At 46.5% G+C, this 22,959-nt stretch overlaps 1 protein-coding gene across 1 annotated transcript in view; it reads right to left on the reverse strand.

The window, feature by feature from the left end:
* The window catches only part of SMARCD2 (SWI/SNF related, matrix associated, actin dependent regulator of chromatin, subfamily d, member 2), a 67,165-nt gene that overhangs the window by 13,281 nt on the left and 30,925 nt on the right, over positions 1–22,959 (reverse strand). Inside the window, exons 2-7 of the mRNA XM_044297541.1 lie at positions 21,578–21,762; positions 13,141–13,183; positions 7,746–7,868; positions 5,848–5,967; positions 3,578–3,673; positions 637–738 (exon numbers count right to left, since the gene is read on the reverse strand). Of these exons, the coding sequence (XP_044153476.1) occupies positions 637–738; positions 3,578–3,673; positions 5,848–5,967; positions 7,746–7,868; positions 13,141–13,183; positions 21,578–21,762 (669 nt within the window). The remainder of the gene's footprint in view (positions 1–636; positions 739–3,577; positions 3,674–5,847; positions 5,968–7,745; positions 7,869–13,140; positions 13,184–21,577; positions 21,763–22,959) is intronic.

Below are 22,959 nucleotides of genomic sequence, written 5' to 3' on the forward strand. Positions count from 1 at the left end.
CATCTAGGGCAGGAAGCATAGTTCCTGACCCCGATCTTGAACAGAAAGGATGGAGTCCGATATACCCGGTGAATTAGAAATAATTAGGACATATCACTGTACGAGGGTCAGCATAACTGAGGTGTCAGTGCCAGTACTGCTTTCCATTGATTCTCTGATATAGAACCAACCCTCCCATTTTTGTTTGACCACCAAGGGATCACGCTGCACAGATTTCACAAATAAATTCCTATATATGGATGATATTAGTCCACTCGAGGAGTCACTTGTGAGAATTTGTTGTAACAATGGAACTGTTGTGCATGTAGGCAACAGACTTTGCCTGAGCCTGGAACGTGTGTTGTAACTGCAAGAATTGATAAAATGCCGTATGGGGAAGGGCAAACTCATTCCTGAATTGCTCAAATGATTTAAACCCACCATCTCTTTGCAGCGGATACAAATATATACCAATTTCTAATCCAGTCACCTTACTTTAAGGAATGCAGAACCAATGCAAATCAGCCAAATAGGTCCAGCATAAAACACACATGCTTTACGAGAGAAAGTTGGCATTAGAAGCCTGGCTTCTATATTTTAACTTTTAAAAATAACACAATCAGGCACCTTTCATTCATACAGATATGGTTAACCTACCTGATGATCCAGCATAAGGAGTAACGTACACTTGACATTCACATCTCCTGGGCGCTTCACCTGAAACCCATCGGTCTCTTGTGTGGTGGCCATTCTGTGCCACTGTGAGAGAGGTAAGATTGAGATTAATAATGCATCCTATTACAGCTATAATTTTTTTTATACTACTGTTACCAGGAATAGGCAACAGACAATTAGCAAGGGGTATTCATCTGTTCCTTACTCTTTGCTAATGTACAGTATGTTGGATTGGTTAACAAGAAGTAATGAGGAGATAGAGGAGCTTGAATTCAGGATCAGAATACACAGGGTTTGTTTGTTGGCGGCTTTCACACTGCCATGCGTGGTCTGTGTGATCTATAGCAGTGATAATTATTTAGGATGCTGTGAGTTTGGCTCATATGAACTGCTGACGGTCCAGGAAATGCTGCCATCCCACGAACTACATTTTACGAACCCCACACAGCCGTGTGTAGGCAGCCTTACTGTGGAAATCCATAGGTATGTATACAAGCTTTACACACAAAATAGTACAAAGAAAGTTGGTTGTGAAGTTGGAGAGGGCCTATATATACAGTGCATTTGAAAATTCTTCAGACTCAAAATCCTTGCTTATTTATTGAAAAGGAAAAACTAAAATATTGCATTGACATAAGTATTCAGAACCTTCACTCAAGACTTAGTAGAAGCACCTTTGGCAGCAATTACAGCCTTCAGTCTTCTTGGGGATGATGCCACAAGGTTTGCACACCTAGCTTTGGGGGATTTTCTTTTCTGCAGATCCTCTCAAGCTCTGTCAGGTTGGATGGGGACTGTCGGTTGACAGCCATTTTCAGGTCTCTCCAAAGATGTTTGATTGAGTTCAGGACAGGGCTCTGGCTGGGCCACTCAGGATCTACACATGATCTTTGGAGCAGTTCAGCAAGAGTGACCATAGTGTTCTTGGTCACCTCTCTTACCAAGGCCCTTCTCCGCCGATTACTTAATTTGGTGTGGCGGCCAGCTCTACAAAGAGTCCTAGTTGTTCCAAACTTCAATTTAAGAATTATGGAGGCCACTGTGCTCTTGGGAATTTTCAGTGCAGCAGAATAGATTTTTTTTTTTGTACCCTTCTCCAGACAATCCTGTCTCTGATCTCTACAGGCAGTTCTTTTCTCAGTGGATTGGCTTTTGCTCTGATATACATTGTCAGCTGTGAGACCTTATATAGACAGTGTCTTTCCAAATCATGTCCAATCAACTAAATTTACCACAGGTGGCCTCCAATCAAGGCAGAGAAACACATTAAAGATGATAAAAGAGAAATGAGAGGCACCAGAGCTAAATTTCAAGTGTCATAACACAGGGTCTGAATACTTATGTCAATGCAAAATTTTTGTTTTTCCTTTTTAATAGATTTGCAAACATTTCTAAAATGCAGTTTTCCATTTCTCATTATGGGGTATTGGTTGAAACAATAGGTCACTTTTTGGTCCTGTTTTCTTAAGATCTCTATTGAAAAGCCCCAGTGTATTCAGGAGCAACCAACTCTCCCATGCTGCCGACTGCCTGCTTTCCACAACATGGGAATCCTTTGGATGGCAGTGGCAGTCACAGCCCATGAAGGTCGAGACTTCAACGCTGGGCTCACACTGGAGATTCTCACCAGTGATTTGTAAGAAAATGACTGGACCAAGAAAAGTAAGTGACCCAGCATTTCAATCACTAGTTTATGCTGCCCTCAGATAGGGCTACATAAAATTGGTAACAGATTCCTTTTGAAGGGGAACTGTCCCTTCTTCTGACAAGTCTGTTCTAGTAAGTAACTTGCTTGCATTCCTCATAAAAATAATAATTCTGAAGTATCTTTTCATATAACTGGAATTGTACCATTCCTTTTATTCCTGCTGGAAGATGAATAAAGGTACAACTGGGTATTACCAGTTAGTGTGTCCCAACACTGTCTGCTACTGGAAGACCGTCTAGGCCAGGGATGTCAAACCTGTGGCCCTCCAGCTGTTGCAAAACTACAACTCCCAGCATGCCCTGATAGCTGTAGGCTGTCCAGGCATGATGGAAGTTGTAGTTTTGGAACAGCTGGAGGACCGCAAGTTGGACATCCCTGGACTAAGCAGTGTCAGACTGTGCAGGTACACACTCCTAATCGGTAACCCCCAAGTTGTAAATTTATTCATAAACTTCTAGCCGGAATAATATATAAAGATAAGAATAGCTGCTCAAGAATTGTCATTTCATGTGGAATACAATTATTTACTAAAACACACATGCCAGGAGTGGCTACAGGTCCTCTTTAAGGAAATTACCATGATGATCTGTTAGTTAGGCCTCATGCACACGACCGTTGTTGTGTTCCGTGTCCGTTGTTCCGTTTTCTGTGATTTTCTGCGGACCCATTGACCCATTGATAATGCACCGTTTGTCATCCGCGTCCGTGATCCGTGTTTTCAGTCCGTCAAAAAAATATGACCTGTCCTATTATTTTCACGGACAACGGTTCGCGGACCCATTCAAATCAATGGGTCCGTGAAAAAACACGGATGCACACAAGATTGTCATCCGCGTCCGTGATAGTTTTTTTCCTATCATTTGCAAGGCAAACTTGACTTTTCACTTTCATTCATGTCTGGTGATCCTCCAAAAATCAAGGAAGACACACGGAAACGGATCACGGAACAATGGAACCCCGTTTTGCGGACCGTGAACTTTGCTAAAAAACTTTGTTGAACGTACCCTAAAGTTCTTGGACAGGCATTACTATGTACGATAGGTTAAAAATCAGTCCTACTGCACAACAGTGGATTGCATTCATGTATGTGCTTGCTATGCATATGTGAACTGTAAATGTTTTTTACACCGACATTCTACAAATCTTGCAACAACTGATTTCCATAAGTTTACACTGAATACTGCAATGTGGACTAATCTCCTTTATTTCACTCACCTCCACCAAATGATTATCTGGTCCATAAAGGTCTTTGTCCAGCTCAATGACGAGACTTTTAAAGAATGAAGAGAACTTCCTTTTCTGTTTGCTGGGCTGTAAATATAGGAATACTGTATAAGACTAAGGCTCCATTCACAAGTCCGCAATTTCGTTCCGCATACGGAATCCTGATCCGTATGACAAATGCATTGAAATGCCGGATCCGTCTCTCCGATGTCATCCGGAAAAACTGAGCCGGCATTTATTTTTTCCCCACATTTTTTGTGGTCTGAGCATACGCAGATCGCAATGCCGGATCTGGCATTCCGGAATTCTGTCCTGAAAAGACATCCTGAACGGATTGCTCTCCATTCAGAATGCATTAGGATAAAACTGATCAGTTCTTTTCCAGTATTGAGCCCCTAGGATGGAACTCAGTGCCGGAAAATTATAACACTAGTGTAAAAGTACCCTAAGGGACTAGCTCTTAAGGGGGATGTCCAGGCTACAGATATTGATGACCTATCCAACACCGTTCTGATATTCAACACCTACCCTGAAGATCTGACTGCACAACCAGTTGCACCAACCACATTATATTTAGGCTTATTGCACACAAACGTGTGCGCTCCGTGGCTGTATTGCGGACTGCATTTTCTGATCTGCAATACTGATGCGGACCCATTCACTTCAATGGGTCCGCAAATCCGGAGATGCAGAATGGCGTGGAACGGAAGCACGGAACGGAACCCTACGGAAGCACTGCAGAGGGCTTCCGTGGGGTTTCGTCCCGTACTTCCATTTCCCAAAAAGATAGAACATGTCCTATCTTTTTTCAGAACGACCGAATCGCGGAAAAAGTGAATGGGTCCGCGGTCCGCTGCGGACCCAATGGTAGGTTGTAACTAGGGCTGCAGTAAATGATTATTTAAGTACGATTAATAGAATAATCTAATAGGAAAAACCTTCTTAAAATAAAGTATTGCTTTATAAAAATGTCCCCTTTCCCAGTGCCTCCTATGCCATCCACCATGTCCCCCACTCCCTCAGTGCCATCAGATCAGCAGCCCCTCCATGCCATGTCCCCCAATGCCCCCATGATGGCACTGCCATGAGCCCCTCCATCCAGATTGCCATGATGTCCCCCTTCCCCAGTGTCTCCTATGCCATCCACCATGCCCCCCAGTGCCATCAGATCAGCAGCCCCTCCATGCCATGATGCCATGTCCCCCAGTGCTCCCATGATGGCACTGCCAACAGCCCCGCCATGCCATCCAGATTGCCATGACGCCCCCCTTCCCCAGTGCCTCCTATGCCATCTACAATGTCCCCCAGTGCCATCAGATCAGCAGCATCCCCTCCATGCCATGTCCCCCAGGCCTCCCCCCACCAATAACTTTATACATGCCAAATCGCAGGTCCCCCCCATTTCCCCATGCCAAATCACAGGTGCCCCCATTTCCCCCAGCCCATGCCAAATCACAGGTGCCCCTATTATATCCTCCCGCCGCTGTTGTCTCTGCTAACTTTATACTTTCCTTTCAGTGCAGAGTGCGCCGACACATGAAGTCCTCAGGAGACGAGTCTTCATCACAGCATGCACTGGGGACCTGACATCACACACAGCGTCAGCCAGCGCGCTGAGGATGTGTGAATGCAAGGTCCTGCAGCGCGCTGCCGACGGGAGGCCAAGGAGCAGTGAGTGAGAAGCTTCATTTCACTCACGCTCCGTGTCATGTGATTTAAACGAATCCTCGATGCAGAAAAACGGCATTGATGAATCGTTTCAGCCCTAGTTGTAACTAGAGAAGAGCAAATCGACATCGGATAGTACATCCAAAGTTGATTGCTCCATACAGTATTAGAATGCATCGATGAGCCAAAGTTATTACTTCATGAAGTCGTGCAAGACTGCATGTAATAGTAATCATTTCCGAAGTTATTACATGAAGTCTTGCACAACTTCGTGAAGTAATAACTTCGGCTCATCGAAGCCAATGCATTCTAATACTGTACGGAGCGGCATCTCCGTACAGTATTAGAACAACGTTTTTAAATCCGAAGTTGATTCGCTCATCTCTAGTTGTAGCTCACAAATACAGTCACTGGCAAGACAATTGACTTCACTACAGTTTACATCATAGAATAAAACATTTTGTGAAAGTGCTTCTTTAAACGGAAAGATTTGCAGTGTGTCTATTCTGTGTTTCTGACCCACACCTGGTTTTGGCTGACTATCACTGATGGACATCACTGACCAAACACTGACCTATATGGCTCATACTCACATCTTCCAGCAATTTCCCTTCAACACGCAGCTCCCAGGAGCTCACTTTCTCTCCTTCCTCTCCGTCCGGTTTGGCCGGAGTGAAAGTATTGGAAATATATATCCTTAGTTTACGCTTTTGCTGTAGAGTAAGGAGTATGTTAGAAAGTTAGGTATTGGATTGGGTGAGATACAAACTTATTACACTTTATATTCACTTATCGCCAACTCGTCCAAGACAAAAACAACTTTTGTGATCCTTTTACAATTAATTTTGTGTACTTGAGCAGTAACTTAACAATGTCACCATGAAAGCAAAAATAATCATGAACCTTCATATCATCGAGCATGTTAAGATAATTATTCTGTGCAAAGAGATATAGAAAGTATTACTAGCCCATATTAAAGTAACACTCCGCACAACACTGATACACTATTATTCCTAATGCAGGATATGAGGGGGAGGTGCATGACAGCAATTCAAACAGAGAGAATCCCTCGCCTTACACCATGCCTCACACCCTGCACTAGGATCCTACAGTTTTGTGCGGAGTGTTCCTTATACAAAAGACCTGTCCATTTGAAGGAAATTTCTGACATTTGAATATTTTCCCCTTGATTGGGGACACAAATTTTGCATGGAAGCTATTAAAGGTGTTTTCCCCAAAAAATTTATACTCCGGATAGGTCATCAATATCTGACTGGTGGGGGTCCGATACTCAGGACCCCCACTGATCAGCTGTCTCTGAAGGCCACAGCACTCCTATGAGAGCTGCCGCCTTCTCGCAGCTTACCCTAGGCTATGTTCATTGGTTACGTGGCCTAGGCACAGCTCAGTCCCACTGAAATTAATGGGGCTCAGCTGCAATACCAAGTACAGCCGCTATACAATATACGGTGCTGTGGTTGGTGAGCTGTCAGGATGGGTTGGCGCTCATTGGAAACCCCTATCCTCAAACAGCTGTTTGGCGGGAGGTTTGGGTGTTGGAATCCCGCCGATCAGATACTGATGACCTATCTTGACAATAGGTTTTACGTATAACAAAGCTGGAGACCTCTTTAAGAGCTCATGCACACGGGGTCCGCATTCTGGAACTTGTTCTATTTTTTGGCGGTGCGGACGGATCACAGACCTATTCAAGTTGAATGGGTCTGCATCAGTCTGCGGAAGCAGCACGGATGTTGCCTTTGCATTTGGGACTGCATATTGCGGTCACCAATGTACAGAATGGCCAATACAATTATAGTAAGAGAAAAAAAATTATAATCATATAATTCATATATTTTCTGGGTCCCATTATAAATCAGTGGGTTGTATGAAGAATCTGGAACAGCCTTAGACCTCTTTCACATGTCCATAATGACATCCATGGCAAGACAGTCAGTAATTCATCAGTGAAGATGTCCATGAAGTATCAGGGTTTGGGTTGTGTGTTCATTTTCTGCCCTCTGAGTATCATCAGTATTCCACACTGCTAGACTATAAAGGCAATTCCAAAGCATCACCTACCAATAGTCCGTGAAAACCACTGATGGAACATGGGTGCCACCTGTGTTGCGTCAGTGGTTTTCACGGACCCATAGACTTCAATGGGTGTGTTTGGTTTGCATCACGGACCAAAATAGTGCATGTCTCTGTGTTTTTTTTCAGTGGACACTACTGATGTGTATAGAAACACATTAAAATCAATGGTTACGTGTGCTGTCCATGGAGAAGATAGACAGCACACATCTGTGATTCACTGACATGTGAAAGAGGCCTTATGTTTTTGTCACAAATAAAAGCCACAGTGCAGATGTGAACAGAGCCAATTTTCAGGTTTCTGTTTGACAGTCATTCGATTATAAAAAAACAAAAAACAAAAAGAAGATCTCGGTATTTCCAGTACCCCTCCCTCCAGCCCCATCACCCATCTTACAGTTAGAGGTTTCTTGATGGCGTCTTGGATCTCCATCCTCTTCCTGGCAATTGTCTGATCCAATTTCCGCTCAAAAGCCAAGAGGTCCATGTATGCCTGTGACTCTGGGACTAGCTCGCGGATCTAACAAGAACAAATAAAGATGAACCTTTATGCCGTCCCTTACATAAGGATCATTAAAGGGAACCTGTCACCGGGATTTTGTGTATAGAGCTGAGGACAAGGGTTGCTAGATGGCCGCTAGCACATCCGCAATACCCAGTCCCCATAGCTCTGTGTGCTTTTATTGTGTGAAAAAAACAATTTGATACATATGCAAATTAACCCGAGATGAGTCCTGTCCCTGACTCATCTCACGTACAGGACTCATCTCAGGTTAATTTGCATATGTATCAAATCGGTTTTTTGACACAATAAAAGCACACAGAGCTATGGGGACTGGATATTGTGGATGTGCTAGCGGCTATCTAGCAACCCATGTACTTAGCTCTATACCCAAAATCCCGGTGACAGGTTCCCTTTAAACAATCACAACTTATTACACACACAAAAAAAAACAAAAAAAAAAAACACAATGCATTGCAAAAGCGTGACAAAACGCACGCGACAATAAGTGTAAACCCAGTCACAGTCGCACTGTACTAAACAGTGAAGGTTTCCATCCACTGACTTCCAGCAGAGATATTAAAATCCACAAGGAAATGATCCACAAAGTACATTAAAAAGTCAGGTAATTTTTTATTATACAGTAACTAGAGATAAGCGAATTGATTTGTACTAATCAAATTTGTTCATCAAATACAGTTCAGTGTGAGGGGGTGTACCCGCTGCTCAAGAAGCTCTCCCCTGCCGCCTAATTGACAGGGCCGGACACCTGCAGTTAGCGCTGCATGAACAGTCCCTGCTCCGATTTCGAAAGGAAACCCTCTGCTCGGTGCAGCAGCGCAGGTGCAACATTTTCCAGCCCTGTCAAACATTTGAACAACATTATTTAATGGACGAATCGATTCGTTCATCCTTAACCCCTTCAGGACTCTGCCATTTTTCACCTTGAGGCCCCTTTCACACGGGCGAGTATTCCGCGCGGATGCAATGCGTGAGTTGAACGCATTGCACCCGCACTGAATCCCGACCCATTCATTTCTATGGGGCTGTTCACATGATTTTCACGCATCACTTGTGCGTTGCGTGAAAATCGCAGCATGCTCTATATTGTTTTTCATGTAACGCAGGCCCCATAGAAATGAATGGGGTTGCGTGAAAATCACAAGCATCCGCAAGCAAGTGCGGATGCGGTGCGATTTTCACGCACGGTTGCTAGGAGACGATCGGGATGGAGACCTGATCGTTATTATTTTCCCTTATAACATGGTTATAAGGGAAAATAATAGCATTCTTAATACAGAATGCATAGTAAAATAGCGCTGGAGGGGTTAAAAAATAAATTAAAAATTTAACTCACCTTAGTCCACTTGATCGCGCAGCCCGGCTTCTCTCCTGTCTCCTTCTTTGCTGATTGCAGGAACAGGACCTGTGGTGACGGATCATGTGATGACCGAAGTGACGTCACCACAGGTCCTGTTACTGCAATCAGCAAAGAAGGAGACAGGAGAGAAGCCGGGCTGCGCGATCAAGTGTACTAAGGCGAGTTAAATTTTTTTAATTTTTTTTTTAACCCCTCCAGCCCTATTGTACTATGCATTCTGTATTCAGAATGCTATTATTTTCCGATATAACCATGTTATAAGGGAAAATAATACAATCTACAGAACACCGATCCCAAGCCTGAACTTCTGTGAAGAAGTTCGGGTTTGGGTACCAAACATGCGCGATTTTGATCACGCGAGTGCAAAACGCATTACAATGTTTTGCACTCACGCGATTTTTTTCGCGCGTGTCCCCGCAACGCACCCGCACATTTTCCCGCAACACCCGTCTGAAAGAGGCCTAAGGCTGGGTTCACACGGGCGTGACGGATTAGGTCCGGATGCGTTCAGTGAAACTCGCACTATTTTGCAAGCAAGTTCAGTCAGTTTTGTCTGCGATTGTGTTTAGTTGTTCAGTTTTTTTCCGTGCGGGTGCAATGCGTTTTGATGCGTTTTTCACGCGCGTGATAAAAAACTGAAGGTTTACAAACAACATCTCTTAGCAACCATCAGTGAAAAACGCATCGCACCCACACTTACTTGCGGATGCAATGCGTTTTTCATGCAGCCCCATTCACTTCTATGGGGCCTGTCCTGCGTTACAAACGCAGAATATAGAGCATGCTGCGATTTTAAAGCATTGCAGAAGTGATGCGTGAAAAAAAACGCTCATGTACACAGACCCATTAAAATGAATGGTGCCGGATTCACCCGTGCGGAAATCTCGCCCGTGTGAACTCAGCCTAAGGAACAGGCCATTTTTAAGAAATTTGACATGTGTCACTTTGGGAACTTTGAAATGCTTTTACTTCTCCAAACCATTCTGAGAATGTTTTCTCGTGACACAATGTACTTCATGATAGTGGTAAATTTCAGTCAATATTTTCAATTTTTAGTTAAAAAAATTAACTTAAATTTACAAAAAAAAATGAAAAACTATCAACTTTTCAATTTCAATGCTTTTAAAACAGATAGTAATACCTCATATAATAGTTATTACTTTACATTTCCCATATGTCTACTTTATGTTTGGATCCTTTTGTGAATGCCATTTTATTTTTGGGGAAGTTAGAAGGCGCGGGTGCAATGCGTGACGTAAACACACAGCACCCGCACTGAATCCTGACTCATTCATTTCAATGGGGCTATGTACATGAGCGGTGATTTTCACGCATCACTTGTAACACACAAAATCGCAGCGTGTTCTATATTCTGCGTTTTTCATGCACACAAGCAAGTGCGGATGCAGTGCGATTTTCACGGATGGTTGCTAAGGAGATGATGTTAATAAATAGGGATGAGCCCCGGGACCCCATTAAAGTCCATTTACTTTATTATTTTCCATTATAACATGGTTATAATGGAAAATAATAGCATTCTTTAATACAGAATGCTAAGTAAAATGTCCCTTGAAGTAAAAAAAAAAAAAAAAAAAAATTACTCACCTCATCCATGTGATCGCGCAGCCGTTATCGTCTTCTTTCTTCTTCTTGCAGGACCTGCAAAAGGACCAGCACTGACGTCATCGCGGTCACCACGTGGTGAGCGTGGTGACGTCACCGCAGGTCCTGCTGAATGAAGATAGAAGAAGAAGAAAGAAGACAATAACGTCTGCGTGATCAAGTAATTGAGTAATTTTTTTTATTTTTTTAACCCTCAATGGACATTTTACTTAGCATTCTGTATTAAAGAATGCTATTATTTTCCATTATAACCATGTTATAATGGAAAATAATATCTACAGAACACAGAATCCAAACCCGAACTTCAGTAAAAAAGTCAGAGTTCGGGTCTGGGTACCAACATTCAGTTTTGCATTAAAACGCTTTGCACTCGCGCAGAAAAAAACTGAGCAACGCAATCGCAGACAAATTGCGTGCAAACTCGCGCGCGTTTCTCTGAACCTGCATCCGGACTGAATCCGGCACGCTCGTCTGCAAGGGGCCTTAGAAGTTTAGAAGCAAATCATGAAATTTTTAAGAAAAGTTCCAAAACCCACTTTTTAAGGGCCAGTTCAGGTCTGAAGTCACTTTGTGGGCCTTACATAATAGAACCCACACATAAATGGCCCCATTTTAGAAACTACGCCCCTCAAGGTATTCAAAACTGATTTTACAAACTTTGTTAACCCTTTAGGTGTTCCACAAGAATTAAAGGAAAATGTAGATGAAATTTCAGAATTTCACTTTTTTGGCAGATTTTCCATTTTTTTATCCATTTTTTCCACTAACAAAGCAAGGGTTAACAGCCAAACAAAACTCAATATTTATTTCCCCAGATTCTGTAGTTTATAGTAACGCCCTATTATGATCATAAACTGCTGACGGGCACATGGCAGGGCGCAGAAGGAAAGGAGCGCCATGTGGTTTTTGGAGGACAGATTTCACTGGGATAATTTAAGTTGCCATGTCACATTTGAAGACCCCCTGAGGCACCCCTAGAGTAGAAACTCCAAAAAAGTGAGCCCATTTTGGAAACTACGGGATAAGGTGGCAGTTTTGTTGGTACTATTTTAGGGTACATATGATTTTTGGGTGATCTATATTACTCTTTTTGTGAGGCAAGGTATCAAAAAATAGCTGTTTTGGCACAAATTTTTATTTATTTTTTACAGTGTCTACCTGGGTGGTTAGTTCATGTGATATTTGTATACAGCAGGTTGTTACGGACGCAATATTTAATATGTATACTTTTTTATTTAAGTTTTACACAATAAAAGCATTTTTGAAATAAAAAAAACATGTGATATTGTCTCCATATTCCGAGAGCCATATTTTTTTTTTTTTTTTTGGGAGATTGTCTTAGGTAGGATCTCAATTTTTGCGGGATGAGATGACGGTTTGCTTGGTACTATTTCGGGGTGCATATGATTTTTTTGATCGCTTGGTATTACAGTTTTTGTGATGTAAGGTGACAAAAAAATAGCTTTTTAGACAGTTTTTTATTTTTTACGGTGTTCATCTGAGGGGTTAGGTCATGTGATATTTTAATAGACCTGATTTTTACGAACACGGCGATACCTAATATGTAAACTTTTTTTTTTTTTTTTCACTTTTAACACAATAAATGAATTTTGTAAAAGAAAAAAAAATATATAATGTTTTAGTGTCTCCATATTCTGAGAGCCATCGTTTTTTTTTGTTTTTGCCCGATTGTGGGGCTAATTTCTTTGCAGGATGAGGTGATGGTTTGATTAGTACAATTTTGGGGTGCATACGCCTTTTTGATTGCTTGGCGTTGCACTTTTTGTGATGTAAGGTGGCAAAAAAATTATTGTTTTAGCAGTTTTTATTTTATTTTTTCTACGGCATTCAGCTGAGAGGGTGGATCATGTGATATTTTTATAGAGCCGGTCGTTACAGATGCGGCAATACCCAATATGTCTGGTTTTCATTTTTTTCTATTAAATTTTTTATTTATTTTTTACAATTTTATATGCGTTTTATTTTGGGAAAGGGGCTTTTTTTTTTACCGTGTCATACAAAGGGTTAATAAGCCGGCATCGTATGAAGCAGGGGCCCAACTGTCAGTGACTTCCGGGTCCGTGCCGGTGATTGGGCGGGCGCAGCTCCTGCACCCGCCCGATCAGCCCACCGTACATGTACGGCGGTCTATAAGTCATGTCCACCAGCACCGTACATGTACGGCAAGGGTCCTTAAGGGGTTAGCAGTAAGTAAGATCTGCATAAAGTTTGTAAACTCCTTTAAGAAATCAAATTAGGTGTCAAAGAATGTAAACAGAAACTTACCCTCTGTGGTAAAACCTTATCAGCCATTTTCCTTCTCTTCATTCTAGAAATTCAATAAAGAGGCAACTATTAAAAAGGGTTTATCTCATGAATAATGTAAAACTGAAAATCATCATATAGTACATGACAATCTCTTTCTAACAAAGCTAGAACCAGCCCTGTACCTCACATGGATCCAGAGATCTCCCCATTCTTTGCTCTGCTAGATTTATATCAAGCTGAAAGCTCAAGGGAAGTGTCTTCTATGCTGCAGCTAAGGGGGCGTGTCCATGCTCTCCCTATCACAGCTCAGGAGACAGTTGTAGGATGAAACTGAGCATGTGCGGCCTTCTCAGTGAGCAGGACAAAGAAATAAGAAAAAGGAACAAACAGCAGGTGGAGTCATACAGATAAATTTTATTGAATAACTCAGTGAGTATGCAAAATTTTTAGTTACAAGTAATTACAAAAGTATTCAGATCCAGGAGCTGGTTTGAAAACTAGAATATTTTTTGTGGGACAACCCCTTTAAATTATTACATTATCTTACAAAGTACCAATGTATTTAAAGGGGTTGTCACTTTAGATAATTATTACTTGTAAGAAGAGAGCCTTGGCAATAAGTAGACACAACCCCTTCTGGGAACCACAGTTGTAATCTGTGGGAAAATCCTGCAGTAAGGCCTCATGCACACGACCGTATGTATTTTGGGGTCCACAAAACGCAGATCTGCAAAAGACTCAGTTTTTTCCAGACCCACTGGCTTCAATGGGTCTGTGGTCCACATTCTGTGGCCAAGTATAGGACATGTTCTATCTTTTTTAGAACAGACATATGGATGCGGAAAGCACATGAACGGCCTGTGTGCTTTCCGCATCCATAAGTTTGTTCCCCAAGGGATAGAACCCAGAGCCATTAAAGTCAATGGGTCTGGGAAAAAAAGTATGTAACACAGATGTCACATCGACTTTGTCCGTATTTTAGTCGTGTGCCCAAGTGTTAAAGGATAACTGTCATTTTTTTTTTTATTTGCTAGTTTATTAGCGCTAGGCATGTATACCTGAGTTAGTCTGTCAGTGATTGTCAAAAGATCTGTAATTGCCTTATAATAACAGCTTTCATTTATATCACCTGTCCCTTTCCACTGCTCCCTATAAAGACCGTTGCTATGGCTCATCTGTCTCCCAACTTAATGTAAACGGAAGGCAGCGGGGCGGTCCTTCACACTGCATGGCTGCATTAGTCGTCAGAGTGAGGAGGCATGTCTCTCAGTAATCCAATGTGATTGGCTGTCAGGAAGCTGCTGGCTAAAGCCAGTGTGTATGGGAAGTGAGGGAAGGCAGTTTTGGCCTCAGAGAACTGGCAGAGAAGCCATCTTGAGAACATCCTCATATTGCAGGATTCAAGACACCAGTAACTAAGGGGAAAACTCAAGGAAAACGGTGGTATGTGAGGAAAACGAGATTTTTGTATAACTTACCAGTAAAATCTCTTTCTCGCTCTTTCCTTGGGGGACACAGAAGACCTTGGGTATAGCTCATCTCCCTAGGAGGCGTGACACTAAGTGAAAACTGTTAAGCCCCTCCTCCACAGCTATACCCTCAGCCTGGAGAGAGAGACTGCCAGTTGCGTGTCCAAGTAGTAAGAAAAGGCAAAGTCCAACCAGTGGAAACAACAAGCCAACTACCCAACGGGTAAACAAAACTCGGAAACCGTGCAGAAAAAAACCAATGAATGGGTGGGTGCTGTGTCCCCCAAGGAAAGAGCGAGAAAGAGATTTTACTGGTAAGTTATACAAAAATCTCGTTTTCTCGCCCAATTTCCTTGGGGGACACAGAAGACCTTGGGACGTTCAAAAGCAGTCCAAGAGGGGAGGGACCACAGCACCAAGGCGAAGCACCCGAAGGCAGCAAGGAAATGCCACCTGCAAAAACCAGGCGGCCCAAGGCAGCAACCGCCGCCGAAGCCAGAGTACGCACCCAGGTAAACCTGGTAAAGAGTGCAAGGAAGACCGTGGCCACCCTGCACAATGACATGGCTGAAGCCCATGCCTCCCGCCCCGGAGGCACCAACCGCTCTGGTGAAATGAACGGTGACACCATAAAAACAGAGCCCTGCCCTTGAGCAGTAACCACAGCAATAGCCACGTGGTTAAGCGGAGGAAAGCACCCAGGAGCCGTGAACCTTGGCGCGGACCTCCTGGAAACAAGAGACAGAGCGTCGACAAGAGTCGGAGATGTCCAAGCAAAAAACTGCAGACACTTCAAGTAACAGAGTCCCAGTCGCAGGTCCAGGTCAGACTGGAGAAGACCGAATCACGGGAAGAGAAAGGCAGAATTGGGTGAATGCCCAGCTTCCTAAAGAACCCCAGGGAAGACCCTAAGTCAGACAACAGAACCTGGACGAAGCACGGCCGGGAGCGAACACTAGTGTGCTCGCTGGACTCGTCTGGGCAGACGGGAGGAAATCCAATGCGAGTAAGCGCAAATCAGTGACACGGCAAAAAGGTTGGGAAAACTGGTCCCGTCGGCCCGAGCAACGCCGTCCCGAATCCACGCGGAGTGGGGGAGCAGATGGACAAACGGAAGGAACCGAAAGGGACCCGGCCAGTTCCCAACAGACTCCAGGACAAGTCAGGCTAAAGTCCTTGTCGTTGTAGCCACCACAGGAAGGTGTTCTACCGACCCGAAGAGGGGGCTTGAAGGGTAATCCTGACAGAAGAAAGTAGGCACGCCAGGTTACCGAGAAGGTAAAGTCCAAGCAGGACCAGCGCCCAGAATGGTAAAAGCAATCTGCACCCAGCCGGAGGACAGAATGCGGCAAACCCAGTAATAGGTACACAGCTAGTACAGCCAGTGTGAACAATGGAGACAGTACGAGGTCATAAGGAACACCGGGACCATCCATATGAACAACCTTGGTCTCCCCAGGGGGGGAGGGCAGTGAAGGAACAGCCCCTGAAGCCTGGCCGGGCAGAAGCCACATCAGAGTGAAACTGACCCAGGAGAAGCCAAAACAGAGCCGTCGAGAGAAAATATAGCCGAGAAGACGGATGACACCCTCCAACCGCAAGGAGAAGTGGGCAACAGGGAAGCCACAGGACCGCTCAAAAAGCAGAACTCCGCTACTCCGAGATGTCCGGCTCACCAATTCGCAGGAGGCGAATACCCTAACGAATCGAAAGTGGAGGTCCCTGACCTCGGTAATCGAGCAACCAAGAGAAGTTGGGTGACCTGCTCAAAAAGAGCGGCTAGAACCTGGTAGCAAAACAAACTGAAGCACGGAGGGTGCCAACAGGAAGGACTCAAACCAAAACGCATCCAAGAGGAGGAATGGCAACAGGCGAGGGAACCGTAATCCGGCCAGAGCCAACGTAGACTGCGAGGGACGCTGGAGACAGCACTCTCGACCATGTGACCGCTTGCGCTGGGAAGCAACGCCACAGGGTAACTAATGGGTACGCATCCAGGAACCACAAACACTCCCCAGACGGAAGGGCCAACGAATATGGTGGATACCGTCACAACGGAAACACCAAATATACCCTCTGAACAGAGAACGGATACCACCCAGCTCGCTGCAGTAGAGAACAATAGAGCCCGTCCAGGCCAGGTGAACAGAAAGATCTCCTCAGAGAAGAGTGCCAGGCCGGCGGCAATCACCGTATCCCAAGAGAAAAACGACAAGTCGCAGGAAGAATGGAGGCATATGTACAAGCAGCCCCATAAGCAGTGAGAAAGCCAACCCACCTACGGAAGGAGAAGGCATACACGGCCCAACAACGCACAGAGTAGCAGCCCCAAGAGCGTCCGCCCACTGCGAAATAGTCATACAGCAAGGAGGGCCAGCCACAGAGCCCCACAGAAGTGCAAAGTGCAACCGGAAGGGGGGACACACACAAGACTAGTATGGCATGCGACGGAGCGCAAGCAGTCTGCCCAGAAGAGAGGGCAATGTACTTGGCAAACAGTGCGGGCAGCAAGCGTGCAAAGCCCGCCCAACTAGGGGGTGATGCCCAAGACCAGCACCTACTTCAGAGAAGGAAGACATACCATATTCCGCCCAGAAGAGGGCCATGCACATGGCCCCACCGCATCCAGCAGGACGTCCACCTAGAGAAAAGGGGACATGTACAGGGTAAGCCTAGCATTAAGTGAGTGTGCAATAATCCAAACACCGAATTTTGTGAGAGTACAACTACTTCGCCAATGAATGGGGACAAGAACAAGTCCAGCACAGCACATACAAGGACAGGTGTGAGTCCTGTGAGCGTACAAAAAGTCCACCCATGGAATGAGGGGTGGTCACGCACAAGGCCAGCACCGTATCCAATGGGAGTGCAAGCATTTCACCCAACTTAGAGGCCAGCAACGTATCTGGTGAGAGTGCAGTATGCTACCCAGAAGGGGGAGCCATGCCCATGGCCAGTATTGCAACCAGGGAGAATGCGAGCACCCCGCCATGGATGGGGGTCAGGCACCTGGCCAGCAGCACACTGGCGAGAGAACAAACACAGTCAGTGAGAGCGTGTGTATGTTGCCTGAGGAAAGGAGACATGTCCATGGCCGGCAGCGAATCCAGTAAGAGTGCCGTACACCGCCCACGGAAGGGGGAACATGTACACTGCCGGCAGTGGATTTACTGAGTTGCAAGCATCCCACCATGGAAGGGGGTCCTGCACGCGGCCAGCAACTTATCAGCGAGAGAACGACCCCAGTCAGTGAGGGAGTATGCATGGCGCTTGAGGGAAGAAGGCATGCCCAAGGCCGGCAGCGAATCCAATGAGAATGCAGCATACCGCCTATGGAAGGAGGTAATGCACACGGCCGGCTGCCCAGCACCATAACCAATAAAGTGCAGTATTCCGCCTAGAGGAAGGGGGTCATGCACAAGACCGCAGCGAATCCAGCTAGTGCAGCATTCCGCCCCTGGAAGGGGGTCATGCACAAGACCGGCAGCGAATCCAGTGAGTGCAGCATTCCGCCTATGGAAGGGGGTCATGCACAAGACCGGCAGCGAATCCAGTGAGTGCAGCATTCCGCCTATGGAAGGGGGTCATGCACAAGACCGGCAGCGAATCCAGTGAGTGCAGCATTCCGCCTATAGAAGGGGGTCATGCACAAGACCGGCAGCGAATCCAGTGAGTGCAGCATTCCGCCTATGGAAGGGGGTCATGCACAAGACCGGCAGCGAATCCAGTGAGTGCAGCATTCCGCCCATGGAAGGGGGTCATGCACATGGCCGGTATCAAATCCAGTGAGTGCAGCATTCCGCCCATGGAAGGGGGTCATGCACATGGCCGGTATCAAATCCAGTGAGAGCAGCGATTTCGCCTATGGAAAGGAATCACGCACATGGCCGGTAGTGAATCCAGTAAAAATGCAGCGGTCCCCTATGGAAGGGGGTCGTGCACCAGACCAACACCGTATCTGGTGAGAGTGCAGAGTCCACCTATGGAAGGAGGACATGCACAAGACCGGCAACGAATCCAATGAGTGCAGCATTCCGCCTATGGAAGGGGGTTGTGCACATGGCCTGCAGCGAATCCAACGAGTGCAGCGTTCTCGTGCACATGGCCAACACCGTATTCGGTGAGAGTGCAGTATTCCAGCTAAGCGGGGGGTCATGCACCAGGCAAGCCTGCAGCCCGAGAGAGTGCAGTATCCTCCCGCCTAGGAAGGGGTTGTCTGCACATGGCAATTACCATAGCTGGAGGGCGCATGCACTTGGCCAGCGCTGCATCCCGGAGAGGGCCAAAGAAGGGAAGCATGCACCAGCCGGGGAGTGCGACACCATGCCGCTCATGGAAGGAGCACGCATACAGGCGGCGCTACTGAGATAAGGCTGCAGCGTCCTGTGCAGCGCACAAGAAATCCATTAACTTAACCATGTCATGCATTCCCAAATAAAAAATAGCCTCACTGAGGCAGAAAGAAGTGCCACCATACAGGTGCCCAGCATAAAGTAGAGGGGGGGGGGGGGGCGCGCCAGCCATATAGGCCCATCAGCCGAATAAAACAAACAAAAACACGGGGGCCGGTACCCGAAGGGTTAACAGCCACCAACCTGGAAGGGAGGAGGAGGCGGCGCCGCGATCCCCTGGGGGCGGGGAACCTCCAGGCGGGAAGAATTCGCGCCCGGAGAAGTTCCCGCCCCCTCCAACAGAGGCCGGAAGTTTGCGGCCTAGCAGGCCGTGAAGCCGGGGCCTAAAGTTTCTGCGGCACCCGGCTGACCGGGGCCGCACAGGAAACCGGAGCGGACTGCCTGGACAAACCGGCCGCGGAAGCCCACCCCGCGGACCGGACGTCAGAGGCCCGGGTGGAGCGCCGGAATGCGGCCCAGTAGGCCCGGAGCCTGGACCTAAATTTACGGCGCCCGGCCGGCCGGAAGTCGCCGACGGCCGGCCGGAATCGTAGGAGCATCGTGCTCAAGCCAATGCCGGCCGCGGGAGTCTACCCCGCAGGCCGGAACAGTCGGGGGCCGGGAGAGTGCGGCCCAGCTGGGAGGTACGGCCCAGCAGGCCGGGAAGAAGCGCCGGAGGTGCGGGCGCCCAAGCAGCACTGCCTTCAGGAAAAGGCCCCCGGTCCAGAGCAGCGCATCGGTGAGGGGATGGGGGGACCCTGAGACCGGGTGCCCGTGAGGATGCGAGCACAGCGTTCCAGGAGGGACGCTGATAAGTGAAGGGAGACTGCCTATTCGCAGCATTCTGCTGCTAAAATGTCCCATGAGGGCCAGAAGGGAGGAGAGGGAGCAGGGAGTGGAATGTCGCCCCGCAGCACCCCAGGGGCCAGCCTAGGTCCAGCAGTGACCGAAGGGTCCAAGTATGGGGGGTCAGGCACGCAGGAGACCAGGGTGGGGGGTGGGGGACGTAGGGCTGGAGAAGCCACTCTCTCACCATAGTCGTCTTCACCCTCAGTCCATTCCAGCAGGGTCGCCCCTTCAGCTACTGGCACCGCAGTGGCAGGACGCTGGGAGAGGGACTTGGCGTGCGGGCGACCCTTGCGCTGGCGGGATGTAGGGGAGCTGGGCTGCCCTGATCCACCTTGTCTTCTGTGGGGGAGGCAGCAGTGCGGATGACCGGCACTGGCGCAGCTCAACCCCGGGAGAAACAGAGAGGTCTAGTGCGACTCTGTTGTCCCTGATGATCTGGAACAAAAAGAAAAGAAAAAAGTAAAAATCAAAATTTAAACAAGGAGAAAACAGCCCTGCAGTAGCAGGGAGTGTCTTGCCTCCTTGGACACTAAGCAAAAACTGGCAGTCTCTCTCTCCAGGCTGAGGGTATAGCTGTGGAGGAGGGGCTTAACAGTTTTCACTTAGTGTCACGCCTCCTAGGGAGATGAGCTATACCCAAGGTCTTCTGTGTCCCCCAAGGAAATTGGGCGAGAAATTAAAGATTGCTTTATGCATAATGCTGCTGCTGCAGCAGTAACATATGCTAAAATAGTTTTTTTTTATGAAAACATGACAGTTATCCTTTAAGTTTCCCTGCAGTATTGACAAAGGGAAAGCTAAGCATTTCACAGTGGCCCTTTAATTCAATGACTTGTCTGTGTAATGATGGACAGTTCCTCCAGATAACGACACTCTTTGTAACTGCTTTCCACTCTGCCCAAAAGATAAGGACCCCCCTAAAAGGTGAAACCCTCTTTATTACACAAAAATATTTACTATGCAATGACATGAAGTATTATTGCAATATACAAGCAATAAAAACATTGTTTTTATGTACATTATATTTTCCTCTCTGGTAGGACCCCCTGCCGTTTCTCCTTCTGGTCCACCTTCTCCTGCATCCAGAGGTGGACTGACATGCTCAGTAGCTTCCCTGCTTCCTTCCCTTCCCCTCAATGATGGTGTACTGCTCTCACAGAGAAGCAGGTGGAGCAGGCCAGACAAGTGGAGAAGGAAATCGTGAGAGGGTATTACATACCAAATGTATCTCTAAGGCTATATGTGAGGGAGTGTTTTCTATGCAGAGGAGGAAGGGGTTAATAAAAGCTAACTGCAGATGTAGGTGCTTATTGAGCTGTTGCCCATCCACAGAAAGGTAAGCAAGTTCCCTGGATAGGAAAGGCTGGGGCTACATGACATGAAAATTGTGCGACTTTGCATCTACTGATTATCAGTGGTATCACAGTGCCACACGTCACATGCCACGACTGCAACAATTGCAGAAAATACAACACTGTTGGATTTTTGGTCGCAGGTCACATGCAAACTTGCAATCACAGATCACAATGCAAGTTGAGATGTCCCCTGCCCCAGACTTTTCTGTAACTTGGTTGTGTTTTTACAGCCAAATCACAATCCTAAAATATTTGCAGTCAACTTTCCTGATACTTGCTCTCGCCTTGTAGCCCCAGCCTAAAAATAATAATTGTGGGATGCCCCTTTAAGATGAGCAGTTTTGAACGATCCTCTGAGACTTTAAAGAAAAGACCCTTTATGACCACTTACCCCCTTCTCTGGTTCGGTACAGAAGGATGTCCTTGTGGAGTCATAAGCCTTTTTCTAAATGAGTCCATCAACATAGAGTTCATACCAGGTCGCATAGGGGACCCTGGTCCATATGTGGGGAGCATAGGAGATCCAACTGGCATGCCCGGTAGTGGTATTCGGGCACCAGGCATCATACCAGGGCGCTGAAAAACAAAATAAAGAGAGAGTGGAAATCAGAAGGATTCTGGTAATAGGCTAGAGATAAAACCAGAATGCAAAGAAGAACGTACTTTACGGTTACTTGATTTACATACAGATAATTGGTCTCAGTCATCGACAAACCTGTGCATCGAAATACACCGAGCCATGCCATCTGTTACCGTGGTCGTAAACTTGTGTACAAAGCATGTAAAGTAGTTCTGTACTATAAACTGTATTAAAAAGCAGCATCGAGAGGAGACCTTGGGGCCAGAATGGTGTATAATGTATATCTGCTCATCCTGGGAGAGGAGATGCATATATGACGTACGCAATACAGCTCCTCGAGCCTATATATAAGTAGTTAGTCCTGAGTAGATTATAAAAGCACAATACATAAATTACATATCCAGCAACACGTGTGTATCTTCAAAAGAAGCACCCGCCCAGGACCTCTGCAGACCAATGGCCAGCCATGGTTACAGGCGACAACTCCTGCATCAACCCCTTTAGAGAGGACCTTTCACCAGAAAAAAGTATGTAAACTGACTATACCGACGTGTAGAGCGGCGCCCAGGGATCCCCCCTGCACTTACTGTTATCCCCGGGCGCCGCTCCGTTCTCCGGTTATAGCCTCCGGTATGTTCCTACTTAGGCTCCACCCGGGGGAACTTAGGCTCCACCCAGGGGAACCTGCCGCGGTCTCTTTCTCCTATGCTGTAGCGCTGGCCAATCGCAGCGCTCAGCTCATAGCCAGGCTATGAGCTGAGCGCTGCGATTGGCCAGCGCTACAGCATAGGAGAAAGAGACCGCGGCAGGTTCCCCTGGGTGGAGCCTAAGTAGGAACATACCGGAGGCTATAACCGGAGAACGGAGCGGCGCCCGGGGATAACAGTAAGTGCAGGGGGATCCCTGGGCGCCGCTCTACACGTCGGTATAGTCAGTTTACATACTTTTTTCTGATGAAAGGTCCTCTTTAACTCTTCTATCTGTAGGTTTTTAGAGAAGTAAAGAGACTGTTCAGACTGCGGAAATACCGTAAGGTTTAGTAAGGGTAAAATCACATGCTGTGGTCGTGCGGTCAAGTACCATGCCGCAAATTAGGCCGCAGCTTCCCCTTATCTAAATAATGAAGACTGCACTGTGTAGGTGGTCTGAATTGTTAATGGATACGCAGTATTGAAGGTGCCGTGCAGCCACTA

The sequence above is a fragment of the Bufo gargarizans genome, chromosome 6 (assembly GCF_014858855.1).
Source record: "Bufo gargarizans isolate SCDJY-AF-19 chromosome 6, ASM1485885v1, whole genome shotgun sequence".
NCBI lineage: Eukaryota > Metazoa > Chordata > Amphibia > Anura > Bufonidae > Bufo > Bufo gargarizans.